This window comes from Lepisma saccharinum, chromosome 1 (assembly GCF_977018435.1).
Source record: "Lepisma saccharinum chromosome 1, izLepSacc3.1, whole genome shotgun sequence".
Lineage (NCBI taxonomy): Eukaryota > Metazoa > Arthropoda > Insecta > Zygentoma > Lepismatidae > Lepisma > Lepisma saccharinum.
Window position 1 is genome coordinate 120,311,670 of NC_139229.1, and position 16,105 is coordinate 120,327,774.

General features: G+C 36.3%; 1 protein-coding gene across 3 annotated transcripts in view; it reads left to right on the forward strand.

Annotated features, from left to right (window-relative positions):
• The window catches only part of LOC146000375 (uncharacterized), a 62,198-nt gene extending 47,233 nt beyond the window's left edge, over positions 1–14,965 (forward strand). For all 3 annotated transcript variants that reach the window (XM_083137938.1, XM_083137947.1, XM_083137957.1), the window contains 4 exons: positions 2,907–3,098; positions 4,731–4,827; positions 7,828–11,039; positions 13,102–14,965. In XM_083137938.1, the coding sequence (XP_082994064.1) occupies positions 2,907–3,098; positions 4,731–4,827; positions 7,828–11,039; positions 13,102–13,161 (3,561 nt within the window). In that variant the 3' untranslated portion in view covers positions 13,162–14,965. The remainder of the gene's footprint in view (positions 1–2,906; positions 3,099–4,730; positions 4,828–7,827; positions 11,040–13,101) is intronic.
• The last annotated feature ends 1,140 nt before the right edge of the window (positions 14,966–16,105 follow it).

Sequence of the window (16,105 nt, forward strand, 5' to 3'; positions counted from 1 at the left end):
TTCACCAATCTTAAATAAAGATCTGACATCACATTGATCATTCTATGAAATCAGAACAGTTGAATGCTAGACAGCCTCTGTGCCATGCATGTTTCATGTTGTTTGTTTTCTTAGTTATGCATCTTTCATTTTTATTCCAAATTCTGATGTCGCTGTTCTATTTTTGTCACATATTCCACAAACTTGCTAGTCTTGTATTTATTTGCAATAGGGAAATTTTGGCCAATACCGATATAAAATTTACCGATAACTGGTATTCTACCATTCCAACATAAAGTTCCAAATGGTTAATTGGTCTCCTTAATAAATGTATGTTACCAGGTGATCCAACCTTTTTCAATGCAAAAGAAGCTGCATCTTTACACATTTACTTTAACCTTTTGAGTCCCAAGGCCATTTTCACTGGTAAGAGACTCGGTCCCGAGCCGATTTTGAGCAAAATGCAGAGTTTCAATTAAATGAGTGTAGATCGGAGACTAATTGCCCTAGAGAGATGAGTGATATACCGTTGTACGCGGAATGAACCAGAGATTCAGACTACAGTAGAGCGTCGATTATCCGAAGTAATTGGGGGACATGGGTGTTCGGAAAACTGGTTTGTTCGGATAATCGAACTGTACATGTTTATTTGCCAAAAAGAAGTACTGTACAGTAAATTTATTCATAAAAACAGGCATCTCTTTAAGTATGTATTACAAAGTAACGTACAAAGGCAACTTTAGTAGGAATATATAGTATGTGGTACAGTTTATTAAACAAAAATATGTACATATTACATACGCATTTTGCATGAACAATACACACAGTACACAAAATTAACGTTTAAAAAAATCCTTTATTTTGGTCTGTCTAAGCAAGCCTACATGCTTACGAGCAGCTAAGTCACGTACTTTTTTCATTACAGATATCTGAAAGTGAGCGAGTACACAGTTCGGCTAAGCGGTTGTTCGGTTGACCGACGTTCGGATAATCGACGCTCTACTGTATATGAAATTTATGCAAATTTGGCATATATGTGGCGGGGGGAGGGGCTAACTCAAAATTCCAAAATTTCGGGGAAAAAATTTTGGTTCCCCCACCCTCCCCTCAAGAAAAAAGTACATGACAGTGTCGACATGCACATGGAAATGATCGCTGACATGTAAGGAACACAAAAATATTTGCATTATTATCATATGACCAATGTAACGAGTTGTACCCCCAAAAGGAATGCCACTGATTCAAGCTTCAAAATGCAGCGGTACCTTGAACTTGAAATGACTTTAGCTCAGAGACTATTTGCCCTGGAGATATGAACGATATACCGTTGTACGCAGAATGAATCACAGATTCAGACAATATATAATTTATGCACATTCGGTGTATATATGTAGGGGGAAAGGGGGGAAATCCCCTGAAAATACTTTTTTTAAAAAATGGGGTTTCTCCCTCCTCCCCCCCCCCCCCCGAAAAAAAAAGGATATGAAAAGTTCAAAATGCACATAGAAATTATCGCTGACATGTAAGGAACACAAAAATATTTGCATTATTATCATATGACCAATGTAACTTGAGTTGTACCCCCAAAAGGATTGGTCGTCACGCCACTGATTCAAGCTTCAAAATGCAGAGTTACATTGAAATTACTATAGCTCAGAAACTAAATGCCCTAGAGATATGAAAGATATACCGTTGTACGCAGAAGGAATCACAGATTCAGACAATATATAATTTATGCACATTCGGCATACATATGGAGGGTGAAAGAGGGCAAGTCCCCTCAAAGATACTTTTCTTAAAAAAATGGTGTTCCCCCCCCCCCCCGAAAAAATGTCAAAATGCACAAAATGCAAAATTTATGCAAATTTGGCGTATATATGGAGGGGGAAGGGAGAAAATCCCCAAAAATTATTTTAAAAAATTGTCACTTCACCCAAAAAATGTCCTCGCACTTGGGCACAAAACGACACCTACGCACAACATTCGCGGTCGAAAAGCTAGAAAGCAGTGAAAAATGAGCGCTGATTCTTGCAGCTGCTTGAAATTCTATTTTTAGACAATGCAGGCAACTTGTGGACACTTGTGCTAAAAAAAACAAAGGTTTCCTTCAGCGCGCTTTGAAATTCCATTCACACAACGCAGATTCAACAACCAGTCTTCCCCCTCCCCCTGCTTGTGCCCTCACGGAATACTTTCATTTTGACATCGGATACTGATAAACAAGTTTCCTTCGAATGCAGTTAACAGGCGGGAGTGAAAAGCATTGCTTTAAAACAACAAAGCTCGTCTTCCTTTGTCGGCAAAAAATTGACCTTGAAAAGAGACTCAAAAGAGAAGTCCCTTTTCCCCGCCTTTTCACCTCCATTTTTATGAAGAAAAGAAAAAGGTGCAAGAAACATTTCTGTTAAATACATGTGTTAGGAACAATAAAAAAAATTGAAATTCTAGCCAAAAATACAAAAGTTATAACGTAAAAACTACGACCTTGACACAGCGTCTCGAATGAGACGCTGGGGACCGTGAGGGTTACATTTGGGTATCTCGATCGAGATGCTTGGGACCCAAAAGGTTAAAAAAAATGTATGGAGTAGAGATTATATGTTTGTATCCATAAAAATCATAACAAAATGGCACAATATTGCACTTAATTTTAAGACATTTATACATAACATATATACATAACATATATTGGATTGGTAAAATAATGTGTAATTTTACCCATACACTGCTATGCCTATATCGACTGATAGCAATAGAGTACCGGTTAATCTCTCCCACCCCTAATATGCAACAATGCAATACTAAACTTTTATGAGGATAACACCACAATATGGATGTTCATGTAAAATGTAAATTCACTATGAATAAGTAGAATTGATTGAAAATTATAAAATTTAAAAATTAATAAGTGTGTTCTTCTTGTGCAGATACCTCGCTCCAATGAAGGCAAGGACTGGTTCTGGTATGTTGATAAAGCAGTCACCCAGGAGCAGTTGGAAGAGCTCACTGCAGAATTCCTTGCTATATTTGACAAGTGTCCTTCTAAGCTGAAGAAGAAAGTAATGAGCATAAGTGCAAACCAAAGTACTTCTTTCCAGCACAGTTTAGGCTACCAGCTTGTAAGTTGAAGCATTTTTTCCCCAATTTTTGTAACAGTGGATATTTTTTTTAATTTCATTCTGTTAACTTGCATTTAGATAAAATTAAAAAAAAAGGTTGACTTTTGACACAGCCTCAGAAAGGAATTGTTAACGAGTGATCAAGTAAATGCATGTGTGTAACAAAAGTGATGTAAGTCTGTTGCATAAATGGTGTTAAGTGTATTTTTGTCCGTTCCATCAAGAGGAAACATCCAACAAAGAGCTGCTCTAACTATCAATCAGAAGAAATGCTTTTGCTAATAACAGTTGTATTTCACTATGGGACTAATTTATTGCATGTTTATCATGAATGTTAATAAGACTGAAAGAGAAACTATAGTAAATAAAGGGAATTTGCAGAACATAGTATGTGTGTATATTGATATGTATAGGTACTTTATTATAGACCTGCATAAGTAATGTATGTGCATTGCAGGATATATACTGCCATGTGGATTCCGTTAGTATATATCCGAACAAGATGTGGCAGCAATTAACGTGCCTTTTCTTCAAAACTCCACATGATATTTCAGTTCTATCTTTATTGTTCATTTGTATACATATGAAGGTATAACATACTCGAAATGCAAAACAGTAAATCCCATGTGACTATTAGTAACAAGCAGAGTTTGAAATAGTCCTTTGTTTTCCTCAGAGTATTATGAGATATATATATCTTATAAAATGAGCTATAACTCCTCAACCATCACTTTTTTCTGATATATTTCACTTCTACATGTAATGAGAACAAAAAATAAACACTAACAATGTGCACCAATTAAGGATCTGGGGGGAAATGATAAATTTTTAAAATTTTCTGAAAATTATGTCTTTCGAAAGTATTGCATGATAATTTATGTATATATATATTTTATTTTTTTTCAAGATTGAGGTACAGGTATTAAGTTTCTTCCAAATTTGGTCCATCCAGCACCCATAGGGCCAATGCTGGAAGCAAAATTCCAGAAATTCTTTCTGTAAACTGCCAACATTGCCTCATACATTGTTTATTATTTTTTCCCCACAAGAAGTATCAACCTATTTTCAATGGAACTGCATGGTAGTAGGAATGTACCACTGCTACATACTACATTTTTTCATTCACTTGGTCTATTGTGGTTGGTACAGGGGCATGCCGAATACTATTGTCTCAAGAAAAAAAATCAATTTTCTTGTTGTTCTTACATTAACTTTAATTTAATTTCACCTCCACTAAAAAGCCCTGTCATTCTGGAAAAAAAACCCAACCAATTTCATCTATCTACAATATGCATTGTGGTAAGTATTAAATGTGCACTCTGGAAAAGTTCTTGTCTTGGGAAGCAAAAGATACGTGCAAGGGTTCATCCACTGAAGGTTAAACTAGATTAAATATCATGCAAGTTACGTTTTTTTCATTCTATTGAAACTGTTGTATCAGGGAAGATTAAGGTTCTTAATTATAATGTGTGTAATATTTTATGAAGTTCATTTTATTTAGTCATTTGGGTAGTTGCTTTTGGAACTACCTGTAGTTTCCCACAAGTTATGAACAGTCAGCTTCAAAATTTTGTACCTTCTCACACATTTTATTCACTTTCAATTTGAATGTCTTATTTGTATCTTACACAGGACTTTGAGCCAAGGAAGATAAAAACAGGCGAAGGAAGTCAAGATGGACCAGCCTTTGCACAGAGAGCTCATCACACGCACATGGAAAATAAGCCAAGTAAGTTTTCTTGTTTGTCGTACAAGTATACTGACTATTAGTACCCTCTACAACATGCACTCTAACCCAATCATTTGTTTTTCTCTCTTCATCTGATCTGCGCTTGGTAATCTGTTGTTCTTCCAATACTAGTGATGGCTCGACAGTTCCATACCAATTGGAATTTGTTTTTGGATAAACCTGTTGCTCACGGTTTTCATAGTATAGTAGAACTTAGATTTCACTAAATGCAGGAAAATGTAAAAGGGGGGGACATTTTATAATGTTTTGCTCTATTGTGATTATGATGGTTGACTATTTGCGTTTTGTTTAATTTAAATCCTATTAAAGGAAAGTGTTTGTTCCTTTGTAGGTGTGGTAATGTTTTTCTTGATCAAGTTAACCATTTGTTGTATTTAGTGCTGAGCCAGGAACATTACTGGCAGATACATTTCGGAGTCCTGGTATCTTGTGGAGTTTAAATATCCTGGAAATTATGCAAAAGAAAGATGCATAATTTTCATTATTTTTAGAACATTGTGGGAAGGATCTTGTGATTAAATGATTATTTCAGTAGCATTATGTATATTTTAAAGCATAACTGATAGATTGGTATGATAAGCTTCAATTAAAAATTCATATTCTGAAATCTTTGGGTTGTTTCAAGTATCAGATGTGGTATCGGTGGGAATCAGACATAGTATTGGCAGTTGTATTGGTATCAGTTCAATGTGATACTGGCTCAACACTAGTTGTAACCTTATACTTTGTATCAAGAAATTTGTAGATCTACCTGATGAATCTATCCATGTTTGTGCAGATTTCTGCGATTATTTTTTATTATTGTTGAAAAGTGTGGTTTGTAATTGTCTCAAATTAGTTTTGTTATTGCTTTTTCACATCTGTATAATTTCATTCTTTTCACTGTATTTATCTTCATATTTTCTTACACATCTCTACTGAACATTAGAACCATGGCATAAATGTCAAAACATAAATTGTTGATTAAATGCATTGAGGGATCAACTCAAGACTACTAGAGTAGAAGGCTGGGGCCATACCTGATCACGTGGTCCTTGACGTCAGGCGTGACGTCACGCGCGGACAGATCGCTCTACGCTCCGGTTTCGCAGCCGAATCAAAGCAGTAATTATGAACAAAAAAGAGCCGTAATTATGCCCAGAAGCTAATTGGGAGTGAATACACAGACTTACTTAGGATCCGACATAACGTATGTCCTTACAGTTGGATTACACAGCCATTTATGCACACATTTTATCGGTAGTTTATAAGTCGTCACATTCCTCTGTGAAACATTAGTTTCATGTAAAATTGCGGTTAATACACCTAGTAACGCATTTTGTTAGGGCAGAAAGAAAAATATATATGTTGAATGCGTAAAATAATTTTGTTAAATAAAGAAAGGCAGAAAGCCAAAATTATGGATAAGTTGAATATGTAAAAGAAAACAATCTCGTCTATTGCTCTCTTTTAGGAGTGAGAGAGGAGCTGTTTTCACTTAACTTCTTCAAATTTAGTAACTTTGCTTCGACTATTGGTATTTATTTCTTAATTAAATTTCCTTATTCAGATTACAATTCTGAGTCTTATGAATCTTTGAACTACACAGGGAGGAATGTGAGGAAGTTCCGTGTGTATTATGTAACACACACTTTAAAAAATTTTTCACTGAACGAAAACTTGAGACATAGAACTGAAGAAAGTCGAGGGTCACTTTATATACTTATACGTATATATAATCAGTGGAATGTCGAACAGGGGTGCCTACAGGCGGGTATTTGAAAGCTGGTTGAGTCCACTTAACTTTGGGGGGGGGGGGGATTGTGATGAAAATTTGCCTAAATAAATAATAGAACAATGGAGGACGGAAGTTGAACTACGTTGTCATTTAAGCATCACTCGTATATAAATAGCAAGTTGTGTATTTTGAAGTGTATGGTAGCCTGATGTTGTGTAATGATACTACTGGTATTGCAATCCACTAACAAGTCTCGTTAGATGCGATGTGTTCAGTTATATATTGTCGCCCGCTGTTTTTATTTTTTTCATCGGAGATCACGACACGTCGCAACACCTCACTGAAGGCATTGTGAACTGCAACACCTCACAACCCACCATTGTGCGAAATCATTGAAAACTGGTGAGGGGGAGAAAGTTCGTAACCTACAACCCCCCTCCCCACAAACATATGTGTGAATTATACGATGTGCATATTTGTAATGTTATTAAAAGTAAAAATAAATTACTCAATTAAAATAATTATTGTGATTATTAATTAGAAATTAATTTGTTACTTTCATACATATTGATGTAGATTTGTTAATGATCTCTTGAGACAGAAAGCATTCAACACTCACTACACTAATTTGTGTGTGTTTTCAATATTATTCTTAGTAAAGTATATTTGAAATTTAAAGTAATTGCTTATCTTTTCATTGTTATAACAAAAACTCTTTCCCCCGGGAAATTTTTGGTGTTTTTTTTTTTTGTGGCCAAGATTGTTGGTGGGTGGAAATCCCCCTCGTCCCCTCCAGGATTTCGCACCCTGAACCCAACAATCGAGAAATACAAGAAAAATGGAGCGAAAAGAACAAAACAGATCAGCCTTTCCACCTTTCTTTCCGTATGGGGTAAAGACTCAGCTGGGTTTTGTCCGCCCATGACGTCACACCCGCGGCAGTCGCGAAAAGAGGCGTGTCTGACCCCAGCCTTTCCTTCTAGTAGTCTTGGGATCAACTCATGGTCCAACTACAATATTGATATTTGGATTTAGGGATCAAGAATATGAAATTGGGAATGGAATTATAATTGAATAAGTGAAACCATTAATGTATGAAAATTATAATCTTGTTCCTGGAAAAAACAATGAATGCAAATACAATAAAAAAAAAGCATGTCTTCATATTGTACTTTTGCTATTGTTTAAACACCTTTGGGTATAAATTCATTTTTATAAATCTTGTGCACATGAATTTGAAATTATATTGTGCTTTATTTCAGGTGCTATGGAGGAGCAGTACAAAAAGACCAGACATGACCATGCTCAGCGTGCAGACACCTATCGGGAGTACCGGGAGAAGAAGGAGCGGGAACGTTTGGAGCGTGAAAGAACAGCAGCGGCAGCAGCAGCAGCAACAACAACAGCATCATCAAGATACGAACCTGTGGAAACTGTGCATACGAAACTTCAACGAGAAGCTCAAGCTCATAGTGTTCATTCTAAAAGTGTTAGTGGGCGTGATGCCATTGCAGTTCGAGAGGGCAGTGCACGGGAACAGCAAGCAAATCGTGATGTATCTAGTAGAGATAAAGCGTCTTCATCTCGTGAGACTAACATTAGGGAACAACAGTCTGTTCGTGATGCAAGTGGGCGTGAGCAGTCTTCAATTCGTGACATGATAAAGCGTGAATCAGGATTGGGACGGGAAAGTGTGAAACGTGAACCTACTTCAATGCGTGATTTATCCAAACATGAACAGCCTCTACCACGTGATAACAACAAACGTGACTCAACCGTTGGTCGTGAAGTGAGTGGTCGGGATCAGGTACAACCACGAACTAGCATGAGAGAGCAGATTTCTCTGCGGGACAGTAACAGGGAGCAGGCTCCTGTATGTGATGTTAGTGGGAGAATGCAAGTATCAAATCATGATTTACATCAAAATGTGGAACATGAAGTGAACCATATACCTAAAAATGGTCTAGAAAAACAACAAAATCATGAACTTGTATTTCCCCCTAATAATGATAGTATGTACATAGGAGGTCATAAATCTGTTTGTGATAAACATAAAGACAATTACTCAACTAAAGACATGAAATATGGCTCTAGTAATTTAATTCAGGACAACAAGGTTATTTCACATTCAGGAAGTTATGACCTGAAGCGTGTTCAGAACTATGACGACTTAAGGCATAAAGGGTCCAGTGATAGAAATGTTAGTGATAAAAATTATAAAGTTTCTGAAAAGGTGCTGGATAAAACTCAAAGGCGGGATCATACTGGTGATGTGAAATTGAAATTGGAAACACTAAGTCCAGATGTGAAAACTAGAATGGAAGCACCAAGTGCAGAAACTAAAGTTAAAGTGGAACCAGATATCAAAATAAAAGTGGAGCCACCACCATCAGATTTTAAACTTAAATTGGAAGTGCCAAATTCAAGTAAGAAAGTGCTTGATAGTAAACAGGTGGAAAGCAGGCCAGATCATAAGTACCGCAGGGAAGCTCGTAATGAACAATCGACAGAAATTAAACCAGAACCTAAAAGTGAACTTTTGCGTGACCACACAGATGGGTTAAGGTTGGAAAAGAAAACTGAACCCAAACGTGACATTCCATATATTAAATGTGATTTGAAACCTAAAACAGATGAAAGGTTAGATGTTGGACTGGAGGGCAAAGTGGCAATTAAAAAGGAATCTGACGAATCTAGCATGAATACAAAACCAAGTATACGATATGATCAGCCCAAGTCTCGTCCAGTTACCATAACACCGTCGTCTCAGGATAAACATGGCCATCCACATCATATTAAAACTAAGTCAAAATCTCCTTCGCTACAACATTCTAAAACGAAGTCTCCCTCAGTGCAAGCAGTAAGGAAAAAATCACCATCTGCACCTACAAAATCAAGATCTCCACACACAAGATCAAAATCCCCACCCCCTCCACCTCCTCCCCCCTTCCCTCCACCTCCAAAGACTGAGTCAGCTGCACAACATTTCTTAAGGTCAGTAGCATCACCTGGTGTTTATTCCTCACTAAAAAGTGACTCTTCAGTATTAGTCACAAGTGGGCAGTGTGCTATGCCTCAAGTACCCATAGTTGAAAGTGCCCCAGAGAAAAGACCACAAATTAAGTTAACATTACCAGTCCTGAATGTTGATGGATCGAAACCTACACCGGAAGCTCTTCACGGTGCTCTAGGTCACACAGATTCAGGCGGAAAACCACCAGATGAAAGAACTGATCTTAAGCAGAATTTTCTTAAAACTTCTCCCTTGTTGCTCTCAAGAGAAAGAAGCAAAACTCCTGAAAAGGGCAGGCATGCACAAAGGTCACCTGGTAGCCAGCATCTGGGAACAAAACTTAAGCTAAGAAGCCCTGACAAGTCTAAACCAACAGCCATAGTTGCTCCTCAAACGCCTACTACACCCTCAGATCCTAGCACCCCTTCAACTCCTACCACTCCAGGAAAATCTTGTGGAACACCAGCAAGTTTAAGAAGCCGCAGAAGAACTACAAGTTCTAGTAGCGAACCGGAATTGGTTCCTGTCATTAAGAAATTAGATGACATTCCAGAATTTCATTCGATCCGTGATGGTGCAATGGGTATAAAGCTTCCAGGTCGTGTTCCGGACATCATTCAACCCATAAGAGATCGTAGATTACCTTCCAGTGACGAGGAATCTAAAGTTGTGTCCGTCTCAAGAGAACTTCAACCTCCGGAATTGATAAAACCATTTTCAGAGGCATCTGTAAAGGTAGAATCATGTCCAATTGATGTAGTCATTCCAGATGTGAATGTGCATTTGCCATCACCCAAAAAAGAAAACAATGAAACTAAGTTAATAATTCCTATAATGCCTGAGAAGCACGCATGTGAAACACATGGAAAAAGGAACTCAGAACATCATCGCAGTGACAAAAAGAAGAAAAAGGATAAACATAAACATAAAGAGAAGGAGAAACATAAGGATAAGGAAGAGAGAAAACACAAACACAAGCATAGAGATAAAGACAAGCAGAGAGAGAAAGACCGATTGAAGGCCGAGCATGGAAGTATGCAAGTTACTGCTCCGATCAGAATCACAATTCCAAAAGACAAACTCAATATGACTGTTTCTAGTTACGACCAAGGCTCTTCTTTGCAAAGCGAGTCAAGCAATCACTCCTTAAAATTGAAGATCCCGAGAGAGAGGCTAAAGGGGAACGATTCGACTAGTGGATCTCCGCAAAACTCTGTTGCAAATATGACAAGTGGCTTGAAGATAAAGATCAGCAAGGATGTAATAGAAAACTTCAACTCAGGGAAAGAATCACGCAAACGTGACAGGAGTCCTCGGATGGAAGTTGACAAAACTTCTCCAGCCTCCAAAATGGCACGTGCAGCAGATGGATCGTCGCGGCGAAGTGACTTAGAGAAACGCAGTTATGAACAGAATGGAGTGGAAAGGAAGAGTCGCCAGTTTCAGTCTCCTGGGAATAAGGTAGGTGGGGCTAGGGGTAGAGGACATTGGCGGGGACATCCCCCACCCAATAGGGAGCCAAGAATGCATTTTCCGGTGCCTCCTCCTGTCATGGGACCAAATTCATATCCATATCAATATTACCCCTATCAAGTTCCACCCCAGCCGCACATGCCCATGCATTCTATGGCTCCGGTTTGTTTGTACCCACCTCCACCCAACCCATCTGGGGCAGAGGCTCAGTATGGGTATTACATGCAGGGAATACCTGGATATTCTGTTCCTCCTTATGGTTTACTGCAAGGGGAAGAATATGTACAGACAGGTTCTGTTACTGAATCACAGGTCCCCCAGGAAGCACCACCACTTCCTCAAGGCCCTCCCCCTCCAACCCCTCCCCCTCCACCACCTGAATAATTGGTTACATGTGTATATAATAGCTAGATTTCATTAACAGTATATGCAAGTCAGTAAAACATTAGATCACATGAACATATGTAAAATCATGCATGAAGGTGTGGATGTGAAATATATATATATATGTATTATACAGAACATATGCTCAAGTGAAAATTTTACATGTGAAATGGGAGAGCAGATTGTTAACCATAAACTCGTAAAAGATTATTTTTTATTTTTATCTAGTCGAGTAATATTTTTTTTTCCTAAAAAAGAAGAAAAGTAATTTAACATAATGACAGCTATATATAATAATTTCAAGTACTGAAGTTATTTTGTGAATATGTGAGTGCATGTATGTGTGCGTGCATGAACATTTTTTAATAGCACATTTTGTGTCTGTGTGTGTGTGTGTGCTCAGGTAATAGTTTTTTCAATGCATGTTTGTGTATGCATGACCAATTTTATTTTGATAATTCAGGTGGTGGGACCTTCACTTTTTTGTTTGTTTATTACTGAATATACATAATGTTATGGTGGTTAAGAATGGTGTAATTTTGGTAAATATAAATTGATGCTAATATGATATTAATTTTTTTTGTGTGCCACATTTATTTAACATTATTGTTACCAAGTTTGTATGTAAATATCCTCAAATCACAGAAGTACCTATCACAGCTCATACATACAGTAGCTCTAACAACATAAGTTGTATTATAACAAGTAATTTTATATTCTGATACAATACCTCAATGTTAACATCACTTTAACATCACTTTAAAAAATGTATGTAAGCTAGTTTATGTCAGACGTAGATAGAATGTGCATGTTTTTTTTTTGCTTGTGATATCCCACCCATTGCTTTTCATTTTCACTGAAAAAACACTTTCAATCAAGTTTATTCTGTGCTTATTGTATGTATTTTAGAGCAGGTTAGATATCCAAATGCAAAATGTAGTAATCTTGAAAATCCTTTATACTTTTGTCCTGTATCTTGTGGATGTAATGTAGGAGTTTTTATATTTGTTTAATCTAAAATTAAGTGTTTTCGTATCCTCCACATGCAGACATACTTGTATAATAGGATTTATCTTGATGCAGGTCATTTTTAAAAATAAATGTCAGTTTTTAGTTTCTTTACCTTTTTGTCATAAGCAGTTACATATTTTTATTATAATCATGGAATATGTCTGTGGAAGTCAATTAAGCCAACATGATGGCTTAAAAACTGCATTTTAAAAGAAATGTTTATTTCCCGATGACTTCTTCCTCTCACTTGTATGATTACTGCTCATTACATTGTTGAGCATTCTAAGCAAACACCAGTAGCCTGCTGGTTAAGGTTGTTGCCTTGTAAAAGAAGTGTCTTATTCCCTTACGCATATACATTCATTTGTACATTTTATTTGAAACTAGATAAATCTTGAATTGACCTTAGAATAAACTTTGCATATGTTAGTTCTTGAAAGAGGAACAAATAGATAAGTACATTTTAAATTTAATTTTAGAAAGGGAGGCATAATTGGCCTGTACAGACATTGGACTATCAGCCTCTAAAATATATGCAATGAGTATTTAAAAAAGAAAGAAAAAAGTATTTATGGAAACTGATGTGGGTCCATGCAATATCATTAAGCTTGCTTCAATTGTGCTGTGTAATTGTGGTGTTTGGTGTGCTTTGCAGGTTCAACAGAAGGTGGATTCTAGCTATCAGTACAAGGGGTCTTCCGGTTGTCTCCAGTAATCCCAATGTGTAAACAGAAGTAGATGCAATCCTCACCTCCTATACCAGTTTACACCCTTGTTAAAAAAATGGAGAATGAGTTTGGGTTCATGTGTGAATGTGTTAATCCTATTAGTTCTCACATAGCCATCATTTGTAACATACATTGCACTGAGTGTGTACATTGGATGAGGGGGAAGAGAGTTTAAATGAAAGTGAAGTGCTAGGTTAACAACACAGGTTGGTGTGGTAGCTTCTGCTATATTGCTTGGAGTTAGTTTTTGAGGGTGTACAGGTGCACACGATTTGTACAGTGTTAATATTTTCGACACCTATTTCACTGTTGTTTTGCTCCCTGCATCCCAGCCCTGAATAGTATCCATATGTAATGATACACTTGTGTATGTGTGTTCACCATTCAATCTTTGAACACCTGTGGTTCTTTCATACCGAGCTGCATTGAAGAGCAGGATGAAAATTTGTGTGCTGTAGCCGTTTACAAATAACTGGAAATAAATTTAATGTATGTCTTTAAACAGTACCAAAGAAAGCTTTCTTTGTATGCATTATTTAAATAGAAGAAGAAAAGTAGCTTCAAAACTTTGCATTTTTCCCCATTCTTTTCTTCGATTGATAAATGAAGATAATGTCACTTATAATTTATGTAAGGATTTATGAAAGATGCAAAGTTGGAGCTCCAAGAGTGATTTTTTTTCCCTTGAGCTACCCAATGAATCTGAGCTTGGGTTTTGTACAGTTGTACCTCACATTGGGGTACTATTAGCTTTTTCCTTGCCAGGCAGTGTGCCTGTTGGTGGAGATAGGTTCATAAAGAAATGATTGTTTGATAGGCTAGTTTAGAAAAAAAAAGGACTGCTGTAAATTGCTACTAGTCCATGTGTATTGTTCATATATCACTAGTTTTTACCTTCAATGGTTTATTTTATGTTTTTGGACCAAGGATTATATATATATGGTTCACTTTTTTGTGTAATTTTCTTGAGGGTTATTCAAGTTGCAGTCCATGGCAACCATTTTCATCACACTAATTATGTAGTGTGATTGTGACGGAATAGTACCTCAAAGAAAATGGAGAGAATAAACTGTGATGTTAAGTATCTTTTTTTTCAACAGTGTCAGAAACAAATATTTCTTCTGTAGTATAAATGTTACTGCTGTTATTGAACATATAATATGTTAAATAATATTCTCTATGCCATTAAATCATGTATATGAGAGAAAAATGAAGGGGAGGTGTAATGCATAAAGAATTGAAATAAAAACAAATTTTGTGTAATTTATTTGCATGCAACTCTTGATTCTGATTTCAGGTTGTTTTTTTTTTTTTTTTTATAATGGATTTACTTTCGTCATCTTGATTTCAGTCTTTGATGGTGCATTTTGCTGTTTTTCCTAATGTATTCTTAACTTTAGACAGCGTGTGCTGTCTGTGTATGTAAATTTGTAACTTGTAAAAATTAACAGTATATTAGTCTTGTCAGTGACCTGACTGCAACTATATTTCTGTAGCAGTTATATTTACCCTCCCCCATATATATATATATACATATATATGGCCAATTCAGACTAAAAAAAAAATCACTGTTTAGGGATTTGAAAAAAATGTTTTTCTTTTGTAGCAGAGATTACATAGTAACTTTTGTATATGTGACCTACACTGAGGAAAATAAACTTGTATTTCTTTCTTACCTTAACAAAGTGCTAAATGTAAGTTATTGAGTGACGTATAGATGCAGATAAATAGTAAACATACTTTTTGATAATGGATTATTGAGTCTCGGTTGTCTTGAAAATAAAGAGGTGACCAAAAATTTACATTAAGTTGTTTCTCTTAACTCCTGAATATGTCCCGATTCCTAATATTATTGAAACCACCTATAAATTGTTCACAGTAAATAACAGTATTTACATAATGATTTGGTTAAGAGAATTTTATTTGTAATATTTTATATAATACAGTAAAAATAATGTCTGTTCAATGAAGATTTGTATCAGTCTTGTTTCTAAAAACTACACAGATATACAGTGGAACCCCAATTTTACTACCCCGGATTTTACATTTTCCCCGCATTAATCATTTAATCTTGATGGTCCCAGCATAGGAAAATGTTATAGAATTTTTCTTGAGTTTACATTTTTTGCATTTTAAGCTTTTACTGCTTGGTCCCTCAGTAAAAAAAGACCAGTATGTTCATGTGCAGCTTTTGCTACTTAACAATGCAGTTGGTTTCTGTGACTAGTTACATTATGCATGCAAGTTTTTTATGCACAACAGGATCATCTTAAATACAAAATTTTGGTTTCTGAACAACATCCCCTCCCCTATTTTTTCAAATTTTGAGAAAGGTAACTGAGTTTATGATTGTCTTACAATCCATTTCTCCATTATTTGTTTCAAAGTTCTATTTATGTATGTTATCGATGATAAATTAGAAGAAATTAATGACAAAAGAAAAGGAAGAACCATATCCAGTACTTTGAATTTTTACCATGTTAATACTAGAGTGAAGAGCAAGTAAGATGGTGTGTGAAGTGGAGGTGCACAGTGGAAGGAAACTTCACTTGACACCCAACCAGCACAATTCCACTTTTCTGTCATGAGTAAAATCCTGGGTGCCATTTCATTGGTTAATTGTTCATGTTTTAATTAAATTATATGAATTGGTGTGATGAAATGGAAGACTTTAGTGTTGTATGATTGGTTGAGGGAGAATACATACGCTGATCATTTATTTCAAATGAGAATGTCTGCTAAGGAACCATGCAGTCCCATAGAGGCCTGTGTGGAGTAGCTTCATTCACCCACCTTCTGATTTGCTCATACTCGAATATGTTTGGATGGAGGTGGACTCCTCCTCATCAAGGTTAACTAGACAATAGAAATAAGCAACTTAAAATGGACAAGGAGAGAAGAGTTAACAAATCAATGATATGGTGTCAAGAA